Source organism: Carassius auratus, unplaced genomic scaffold, assembly GCF_003368295.1.
Source record: "Carassius auratus strain Wakin unplaced genomic scaffold, ASM336829v1 scaf_tig00031378, whole genome shotgun sequence".
In the NCBI taxonomy this organism is placed as follows: Eukaryota; Metazoa; Chordata; class Actinopteri; order Cypriniformes; family Cyprinidae; genus Carassius; species Carassius auratus.
In genome coordinates this window covers 52,973-63,948 of record NW_020525920.1, presented here as the reverse complement: position 1 = coordinate 63,948, position 10,976 = coordinate 52,973, and the positions used below count along the sequence as shown (strand labels likewise).

At 36.0% G+C, this 10,976-nt stretch overlaps 1 protein-coding gene across 2 annotated transcripts; it reads right to left on the bottom strand.

The window, feature by feature from the left end:
• Nucleotides 1–7,079: 7,079 nt before the first annotated feature.
• LOC113080457 (uncharacterized) lies at nt 7,080–9,958 on the bottom strand. 2 transcript variants are annotated; one of them, XM_026252631.1, is made up of 6 exons: nt 9,926–9,958; nt 9,751–9,842; nt 9,516–9,630; nt 8,674–8,946; nt 8,367–8,543; nt 7,080–7,786 (listed from the first exon to the last, which is right to left on the bottom strand). In XM_026252631.1, exons 1-6 carry the CDS (start codon nt 9,936–9,938, stop codon nt 7,581–7,583), a joined length of 876 nt encoding a protein of 291 aa, XP_026108416.1. In that variant the 5' UTR covers nt 9,939–9,958; the 3' UTR covers nt 7,080–7,580. The 2 variants fall into 2 exon arrangements, with proteins under 2 accessions (XP_026108416.1, XP_026108417.1); XM_026252632.1 differs by having other exon boundaries at nt 8,674–8,943.
• Between the last annotated feature and the right edge of the window lie 1,018 nt (nt 9,959–10,976).

The window sequence follows — 10,976 nt, the reverse complement described above, 5'->3', positions numbered from 1 at the left end:
ATGAACAAAGGGCTACCTCAATATGTTCATTGTGCAAACCTTTATGATATATTTGAGAACCAGACTGAAATTTGGTGTTATACTAAGAACACTTTTTAAAACACTTATTTTTAAACTTTCTGTATATGTGAGAAAATTGCATCAAGTCTTATTTAGTAATCATATCATAAGTAGTTATCTTGCTGTTTTTCCCTTTGACATGCTTGTTGGAGTTTGAGTTACAGCCATTTGAAATGTGCAATTTTTTCCTCTTTTAGGATCACTTCTGGTCTCTTCTGGGGGGGGGGGGCAATTAAACCTATGCAGATGTACTATCTTTATCATGGACAATAAACCGTTATCACATTAATGTCTGAAAAGTTTGTTTATTTCTGCCCCTTTCTATATTTACAACATGCATATGTTAGATTTATGGTGCTGAAACTGAAAACAAAAATTCAGTAAAAAATGTATTCAAAGGTAAAAGTAACATATGTAGCCAACATATTATTTCTTTTTATCATTCATTTTCCTTTGGTGAAGGTTGAACTTGTGTTGGGAAATGATTTTTCCTCATCATAATGTGTTTGTTTACATACCTCCCCATTTTAGGGATGGGAAGTAGTACGAAAAAAGTGGTGGATGAATGGAGGGAGCTTTCCCCTTCGACTGACTCACACAAAACCATAATCCATGCAAATCATAATTAAATTTATTGAACACAAGGAAGCAAACAGAGCTTCAGGAGGGGTCAAGGCCAACATAAACAAAAACATACTAACTCCTAAACACAACCCACCTATGCTAAGGACCAACTACAAAAAGACCTCCTACTCCAAGCCTCCACAGCACAGACGTCTCAGCTCTGCCTTTTAACTCCAAACATTTTCTCTAATGAACCAATCAGGACAGTGCCATCGTCAGCAGAATCATCAGCTAACTGAACTCGATCTGTTAGTCATCAGCATTTGAAAGAGAGGAAGGGAGAGAGCAAAAACAGAACACATACACACACAAAAAACCGAACACTTGACTAACACAAGTCAAGTGTTCGGTCCAGTCATGCTTTTCTGTGTCCCTACACTCTCAGAAAGAAAGGTACAAAACTGTACCTTTTAAGGTACAAGTGGCCGTCGCTGGGGTGGTACCCTGAAGGGTACAATTTTGTACCTCTAGTCAGAGGTACAAAATTGTACCTTCTATCTTTGTACCATTTAAGGGGCAATTTTGTACCCCAAGGAACAATTTTGCAAAGGCAAAAAAAGTATACCTTATTAAAAGCATCCTCAGGATACTGTCTAACCATTTTGATTATTTTGGTGTCTGTGTGCAGGCATAAATAAATAAATACCTTGGCTAACAAATAGACAATTTTATTTAGAAATTTTCTTTTAAAAAGATTTCATTACATCTCACAACAGCAAGCATGTCAAGAAAAAACTAGCTATTCAATGAAAAACTCAGAAAAACTCAAACAAGTAAAACAGCCTTATTACACAGGCTACATCAAGTACTGCACATTTTGACGTTTGCAGCAATTTGTCTTCAGCAAGTGTATCTAGTGCTAATAAATAACTTGTCATCAACGTGGTACGTGTCTAATGCCTGGTAATCAACTTCTTCACCTGGCAAGAGGACAGTCCATTCATTCTCACATTTCACACAGTATGAATAAAAATGGCGACAAAAAGAAACCGGAATTAAAAGCTTGCCACACGATAACCAGTCTGTGTCTATGTTAAGAATGTAGTTAATCTGAAAAAACAATGGAACAGCTTCTGCATGCAGATGACCCACAGTAAACACATCTTTAACACAGTATTTGACATCATTAAGCACTACTTCTGTTACTCGTTGAAGTTGTTTGCCTTCAAAATTAACATGGCTGTACTTCTTAATTGCTTTCACTGAATGCTGTAGAGCCACAGGCAAAGTTCGAAATGGTGTGCTCACACAACATCCAGCAACTCTCTCATATTCCCCCAACATATTAACAGAAGACAATTCCCAACATTGTCTGTGTTGATTTCGATTACTTAAAGTGGATGAAATGTTAACAAAATTTCTACACGTGCTGGCAACCTGTTTAAAATATTGATGTTTTCCTTCAAATCTTAAACACCATAAAGAACGCAAAGGTTTGCCTGGCAGATTTCAATTTCATCAACTTTGATGACTGCAGTGACTCTTCTTGTAAACACAGTTTTCCAGTCAGTGGTCTCCTGTACTTGAACAGTAGGATATGGTGAGGATGGTTCACTCTAAATGACAAAGCACAATGTTCTCGAAAATGGCGGCTCAGTTGAACACATTTATACAGGAAACCAATTTCTTGATAAAGCTGCAGTTAATTGAAAGACAAGCATAAGTAAATCAGATAATTTTATACAGTTTTAGTGTGTTACATGTGAGATTTTGTAATTTCATAATTATAATTTGCACACTAACCCCTGATGGACTCTTCAAGAATGGATATTTGTTGACGACATCGTCAACAGTCATACCACTAGTAATCTCCTGCCGCCTCCAGGCAAAGGTCCTCCTCATTCGATCTTCAACAATGTGAGTCTCTGGCTGTGTCCTTCTATATTGGTCCTGCAGGACTTTCACATGTCCCTCTATTGATGTAGCATCCTCTCCAACAGCATTAATCTCCTTGTGCATAGACAAAAACAAAACAGATAGAATTTTATTTCTAGAGATGCACCGAAATTTCTGTGTTGAAAATTATTGGCCAAAAATGCTATTTTCATTTTTTGGCCAAAAGAGAAAAATGGCCAAAAATATGAGCTGAGCATGTACACAGGTTTCACTCTCTGTCTAGCTGCTGTCACCGAACAGTGTGATGCTCCACTCAATATTTTGCTCCATAAAAATGTATTCCACTTGTGTATCGCTCCAACGAAATAACACGCCGACAGGAAATTTCTGTGCATCTAGAATTTTCTGTTTTGGCCAAGAACTTTTATTTTGGTGCATTCCTAGTTATTTCTAATTTTGGGCAGGAGAATGATGACAATTTGTTCATCTTGTCACTTAAAGGGTAAGTTCTCCCAAAAATGAAAATTATGTCATTAATAACTCACCCTCATGTCGTTCCAAACCCGTGAGACCTCGGTTTATCTTCAGATCACAGTTTAAGATATTTTAGATTTAGTCTGAGAGCTCTCAGTCCCTCCATTGAAGCTGTGTGTACGGTCTACTGTCCATGTCCAGAAAGGTAAGAAAAACATCATCAAAGTAGTCCGTGACATCAGAGGGTCCGTTAGAATATTTTGAAGCATCGAAAATACATTTTGGTCCAAAAATAACAAAAATTACGACTTTATTCAGCATTGTCTTCTCTTCCGGGTCCGTTGTGAGCACGTTCACGACGCTGTTGAAGTTTTTTCTGGTGCACCCAGTAACAAAGAAAACATGTCAGCAGCGTCATACGTCAACTGTCACAGCAGTCAGTCGCACTCACAACGGACACGAAAGAGAAGAGAATCCTGAATAAAGTTGTAGTTTTTGCTATTTTTGGACCAAAATGTATTTTTGATGCTTCAAAATATTCTAGCTGACCTTCTGATATATGTGCCAAGTGTGCTAAAAAGCAAAAAGTAGTTTCACAAAATAAACTCCATTAACCAAGAACCAAAAGTAGAAAATTAAAGGTAAACCAGCTACTTACATATCCATTGCCCTCTTTGTCTTTTAAAAAGGGATACCTCAGAGTCAGGGCCTTAGCCACTTGAACATACTCTTCTGTAGTTGGATACCTACAAAAATATTTTAAACACATGAGTGTAGCATTAAATGTTGTATAAAATGGAATGTAAGCAATTAAAACAGGTATAGGTAATGAGAAATACATTTTGTACTGAGCCATGCTTTCATACAACGTTCTAATAATTTTGTTTCGGTCTGATGACGTTAGTCTGCATTCTTTTCGGTCCAACTTGGCCTGAACATCAAATGGAAACTTGGGAACTTCAAAAAATGCAGGGAAAGCTGTTGATGGGCTGATATTACTATTTGCAAAAGAGAAAGTAATATTTAGACATTGCAGAGTTGCAGGTATACATAAAATAGCACAAATACGGTAAAGTAACAACCGTACTGAAAAGACAAATAATTACATTAACAAACAAAAACACTAACTTCAGAATTTTACCAAGTTTTATTTAAAATATGTGCCATACCCATTACTTGATCATCTTAGTTGTCAATTCATACACTGTGGTAACCTAATAAATAATTCTATAGTAAACATAAATAGTGATGCACCAAAAATGCTGGGCACACTGGGCTGAGACTGTACACTCTCCATGTCAAAGCTTCGGTTATCTTATCTGCTCAAGTTGTATTTTCTGTTGATATTTTTGACAAAGAAAATGGCAGAAATTTTAGAGCACCTCTAATACATTGTTGCACATGCAAGAAATTAATAAACTAAGCACTAGTAAAAGTACAGCAAAGCAAAATGTAGAGAGGCATGCATGGGAAATAACCTAGCTACTTTTAAGATTTGCTTTAAGAATAGCTCTCTGAAACAAATGAAATATTATTAAACAGCAATTACCTTGCTCCAGCTCTTGACTGGCTTTCTACAGGCACAGGTTCAAGAGTTAATGTCACTGTCTCCTTCATCTGCTGAACAAATCGATGAAATTTTGCTTGTTTTTTAAATGATCCCTCAAAAAGGAATGAAATCATTGACTCAGTCAGTCCGATGTCAACAGTCCCTCCATCCACATCATTGTCTATAACACAAAAAAAGAAGAAAAGTATCATTTAATTACCCATCAAACTGAAGCATGTACTAAACCAGTGTTTTTGAAGCTTTTCCTATTAACGTTTATTGTTTAAGAAATCAAATACACTGCTGGATAATAAATAAATAAAATAATTGATATTCTATATATTAAGTATGAGTAAAAACACAATGCATTAGTCTCCAACCCTGCTCCTGGAGAGCTACGGTCCTGCAGATTTCAGCTCCAACCCCAATCAAACACACCTGAAGCAGCTAATCAAGGTGTTCAGGGCTACTTGATAATTATAGACAAGTGTGTTGGAGCAGGACTGGAACTGAAGTCTGCAGAACGGTAGCTCTCCAGGAGCAGGGTTGGAGATCCCTGCATTAGAGTGTTCAGCACTTAATTCATTTGGGATATGAATAAAAAGACTGCAGAAAAATAAAATCTCTCCGTGAACACACGTTACCGAAAAAAAAAAAAAAACTAACGTTACAGGAGACGAATTTACATTTTAAAAGTGAGAGACACACCTCCCCCGCTTACAAACATCTGACATTAACGTTACTGTCATGTTTGTAACGAATAAATATTCGCTCGGATGCTGTCCTTTTACTTAATTAATTTCAAGTTGCTTTGCTGTATCTAACGTTACACAAAATGTCTGTGTGATAAGGAGTGCGTTGGGCAACTCTCCTGCTGCCCATTACAAAATGTTGTCATACTCGCAAAGGCGGGAAAATTTGCCTCAAAATGTAAAACGTCAATCACTAAGTAGCTTGAAAATCCTCAAGTACACACTTCAAACTTTTAAAAAATGTAACAGCATAACGTTACTCACCTTCAAACTTTTTCCTCTCCTCTTCAGTGACTTCGATACCAAATTGTATTAACTCCTTTATTAAGTTAGCTGTAGACATTCTAGTCAGCTCCATCGTGCAGGCCAACGAACGTTAACTTACACCAGCCAGTCTGACGCAAGCATTTTTAGCAGGCTAGAGCAGGGGAACATCAAGTTCAACAAAATTAACCGAACATGGCGTCCCACGTGTATAAATAAGATTATATAACATTATTCCACATTTACCTGAGAAATATTAACTCCAAAACAGACTCCGCGTTGAAAACCGTGCGAGGTTCCGTCAGAGCACGTCCGCACTCCGCATCAATCACCTAAACTGAACGACTCAAGCCAAGCAAGGGAAATTTTCTTAAAGCGACATCAACGGTAACGTCTGCATAAGCACGTTTTGAATATAATTACTTGAGTATAATTAAATCTTGCCATTCCGCATTGTCCTTTTTCCAAATGTCATTCAGTGTCTTAAAAATGTAATAATTCAAAGGTCAAAATTTAAAAGTTTTAAATTAATAAAAATACATTTAATAAAAAAAAGCTTTTCTGGCAACTATAATATTACAACAATAACAACAAAAAACCTTAACAGTTATTCAAAAGATTTAATTTAATAATTTCATTAGCTTTATGTTTTTTTATTATATCTGTCTCATTTTACAGGTAGGGGACAAGTACACTGTTTGAAAATGTATTTTTTACATTTAAAGAAATGTAATATGTATTGATGTTATCATGAGTTGAGGCACATTAAATTAATAATAAAAAAAAGAAAGAGAAAGAAAAACACATAGGCCTACTCTAATTGGGGCTAAACTTAAAATAATTCCAAATAAAGTAATTCCAAGGTACAAAAATGTACCTTTCACATCTGTATCTCAAAAGTTGTACCTTTATAACTCATTTTGGGACCATAATTGTACCCATAAGGACCTACTGTGTACCTTTAAAGGTACCATTATATTTTTTGTTCCCCTAGGAACAAAATTGTACCTCCACAGTACCTTTTTTTCTGACAGTGTATTATAATGAGCTTATTCCATGTCTCTAACCAGGTTTCAATTGTTTGGAAGTAACAAGTATTAAGGGGTCATTGGAAAGGTTTGGAGAATAATAATTTTTAAAAAATTATATGTGAAAATGGTATTATAATTAGTATTATTGTTATTATTATATTCTTTATAATTGTAATAATTATAAAATAATTACCACAAAAATATGATTAAGAATTTAAAAATAAATTATTCATATATTAAATCAATTAAAAAAAATGAAAACAGAAATACAAAATATTTTACAATTTCAGAATTTTGATTAAAAAGATACATACAGTTCTTTAAATACATGTAATACTTTAAACAAAGAATAATAATGTAGTTTAATAGAAACAAATTTTCAAATTAATTTTTTTGCTTTGCTTATAATATGCGTTCTTCATGGTAAATTGGGTATTTATAGAAGAAACCATATAAATATATTTTACATTTACAAGAATGGGGGTCCTTCAAACAATGATGATCATATTTGGAGCTCCGCAACACCTAAAAGATTAAAAACCCGTTGTAGACAACATTATCAAATTATATTTTTAATAAAGGTTGGTCTGCTAATTATTTTCTCCATTACTCAACTGAATGTTTGGTTTCTAAGTTGGGCTGTACTTACATTGTAAGCACAAAAAGAGTAGTTTTATTTATAACAAAATAAAGTTTCTGTGAACTATAGCCTAGCCCAACTACACAGTGGCATGATGAGAAAGTACCTCAAATCTATAATTTAGTACAGTACTGTACTTAGCCTTACAATAATGCACTTCATTTTCACCACTGACTGGTTGTAGAGGCATGCATAAAATAATTTCTATGTAACGTGGAAAAAAACAGACAGTACACTTTGGGTATATTTATAAGGTGATCAACAGCAGATTTTATTACATGCTTTAGATTCAGGGTTAAGGTCAAGGTCACCATCAAAAAAAAAAAAAAAAAAACCCATTGTCTTCTGGATTACAGTTCGTCATCAGAAATGTCGAAGTCACTGTTGTAGTCATCAGCTGACAGTTGGTTAAAGAAGTTGGTGTTCTCTGCTCCAGTCAAAACTTGCAGGTAACAGTCTCTTGCTTGCACCCTCATATCTCTGATTTTACGCTGCTTTCTGTGGATGATGCACTGCAGACCTTTCAAACCCTCTTCAGTTAGGCCACATTGCGAATCTTAAAAGAATGGAAAAACAACAACAACAAAAAACCATTAAGCCTCCCTTATAAACTTTCATTAAACACTCATCATTGTTGTGTATGCTTATTTGGGCTGCCACCTAAAAGTAACCTAAAATGTTAGTCTGTTAGAAAAGTCATAGTTGGTCTAATTTGGAGTGGTTATACGTTGCAAAAAAAAAAAACAAAAAAAAAACAAACAAACAAAAAAAACAACAAACACACATATTCCACAGGACATGTTAAAACTCACAGGCAGATATTATGAATAACAAGGCTGGACCCTGTAGTTATTACACAGTATTTACATATGTGGGGCAATAAATTTAAATTTGGACCATTGAAAGAGTTTCAAGTACAACTCCAAAAAAGCAAGATTGACAACGTTCAGCTACCAATTGGATAAAGATTTAGGCAAAGTATAACGATAGCTCATACAGCTACAGCCACTTATGCTACAAGGAAATGTTTCTGAGTTTTTTGTGAGTCCATTTTAAAGAAAAATCTTTGGTCAGGGGCAACCCTATGCTTATATTTGCCGTATATGACAAATATGCCATATATTACAAATACATACTTTTTATTGTCTCCTTGGCAAAGCAGCAGGACAGTTCTCTGAGGGCATCAGCACGAGTTGAAAGATATCTCCAATGGTTGTTCATCTCTGCAACAAGAATCTTCTGCTCCTCCTGAAGTCTCCTTAATGACATCATGATGTCGAATGCCTTTCTCTTTGTCCTAAAATTAACAGAGTCTGGAATGCACGAAAAAAAATTGTCATACATCAACCTTCTTTAATATTTAAAATCAGATGGGGTTGCAGATTGACATTTGAGGCATCGTGGTTGAAATATGTATAATTGTCAGAAGACTAGTGAACATACCACTGTGTGGTAGCTGCCATGGCCAAGCTGTCTCACCAGACAAAATGGTTTCCAAGCACAGAGTTTCTGTGTTTGGAACCATTCTGTTGTATTTCTCAACAATTGATGTCAGGGTCCCCTTCTCCTCCCTGATTTTGCGGCGGATCCTGGCACGACCTTTGTTGCCATCTGTATCTTTATAGAGACGCTGAGAACGTCTCTTGATACTCGCCACAAGTACCTCAATTCTGCTGGCCAAGGCATCAGCATCATTTGTGGTTGTTGTTGCTGCTGCTGAGAAGAAATGTGTGATTTTTACACAAAATTACAATAACAATTATTCATGACTAAATGTGTTACCAATATTATATATACACATATATGTTATAAGGGCTGCACGATATATTGCATGCGATACTCATGCGCATCTCATCAGTAAAGCCAGTTCTGTGATTGGAAATAAATCTCTATCACCTATTTTCAGATGGAGCAGCATTTAATACGCAGAGCAGTAGTTCACAAGCTATGCAATATCACATTCACTATTGCATGCGATGCATCTGTGATTATGAGCTTGAATTGCGTAGCTTGTCATATAAAATATAGGGGCTAAACAATTAATCACTTTTCTAATTGCAATTAGAGATGCTACAATCGTTAAAAAGTGGCAATCTTATGCAATCGTTCAAAGTGGTAATTGATCACTCAAAAGCCTCTTATGTTATTCTGTGTGCTAAAGATGCATTTTTTTTCTCTAGAGGTTATTTAAAGGGTTTTTCCATTGCTCTAATTTTTGTTTTAGTATAACATTATACCATTCATACACACACATACATATGTATATACATAAGTCATTTACTCACTATCTGCCCACTCCTTTACTTCGTTGAGCCAGTCTTCCAACTGGCTCTCTGTCACTGCCAGTTCAACTTTTAAAGACTCTAGGTTTAGCAACTGGTTTTGCAGAGCTTTTGTGGTCTGCAATTACAAGCAATCACAGATGGTACAAGAACAATAGCTAAATGTTTAATGCACAACTTCAAACAGTAATAACATACATTATTGAACATCTAAAACCAATTCTACTGATGTTATTACCTTCTGATATCGGCGGGTCAGTGTGATGGCCAAAGTGTAGATCTTTTGCTGATTCCAGCGCATGGCCATGAGAGTCAGCATGTCTGTGCGCCCTGCAAACAGAGAATATCATGTTACCATATTCCCCCTACTTATTATGTAATAATGTAACTGGTATAGTATGTGGTCATTGTACCTGCTTTGGACATGTGTTTTGTAGTCACTGCAATCCTAGCATTGCACTGTTCCACCTCCTCACCTAGGGTTAAACCAGCCCCATCCTGATATGCCCCACTCCATTTCACCTGATTAGGAATAATAATAATAATAATAATAATAATGCTGAGAAAGTGTTGACATGTATTTGCAGATGTTCAGTTTTAGTAATCACAAACTTCACCTACCTCACATTTAAAATCATGGGCTTTGGCATGGAACACTGAAAGGAAGGGCTTCATGTTAAGAAGGTGCTGGAGCTCTGGACAGCTTTTTGCAACTCTTTGGAGGTAGGGCCAATATTTGCAAGTCACATCCATACAAAAAAAATGTATTTGCCTCCTGGCCAGCTTTTCTTGCAGGTACAAGGGATAGGCAAAAATTTCACCCCTGTACATATTTAAAGCACGGAGGAGCACTCCGTGTCGACACACTGCAAGCTCCAATCCCTCCTCGTCTACCTTGCTGGCAGATCTCTGGGAGGTCTCTCTGGCTGCTGACCACTCCCCTCCACAAACACCTCGTCCACTCACCTACAATATGGAAAATGGTTGATAAAAATAAGAATCTCCTAAATAAACTCTTCAGTAGGAGGTAACTGTAGCCCTGTATTTATTCTAATAGTCTGCTTTTTTTTTTTCTTTTTTTTTTACATGTTTGGATGTCTTGTGAATGTAGTCCACAAATCTTGTCACATCTTCATCCTTAGCTATAAAGACGTCTTCAAAGATGGCCTTTTCTTCAGATCTAGAAAAATAATAATAATAATAATACATAACAGGTACACAAGCTTGTGATACTTTGTAATCTAATTTTACTGGGTGCACATTAAAACGATATTTTTCTTATTAATACTGTTTCAACAGTGTGACATTATACACAATTTTAAATACCTAGCTGCATTCTTGAAACGGTAATGCTTGCGGTTTCCATCGACTGAAACTGCCAGCATGTCTGGGCTGCACGCAGGACAGATGAAGGGCTCTTCCTTACAGATTTTGTCCACCTCGTATCGCACAGCCTCCCACTCA

Excerpts from the sequence above, each read along its gene's own strand:
- LOC113080457 (XM_026252631.1), bottom strand. Across the intron at positions 8,947-9,515 it reads AGTAAAGGAGTGGGCAGATA|CAGCAGCAACAACAACCACA; the intron begins GTGAGTAAATGA and ends ATTTCTTCTCAG. Across the intron at positions 7,787-8,366 it reads TGCCAAGGAGACAATAAAAA|ATTCGCAATGTGGCCTAACT; the intron begins GTATGTATTTGT and ends CATTCTTTTAAG.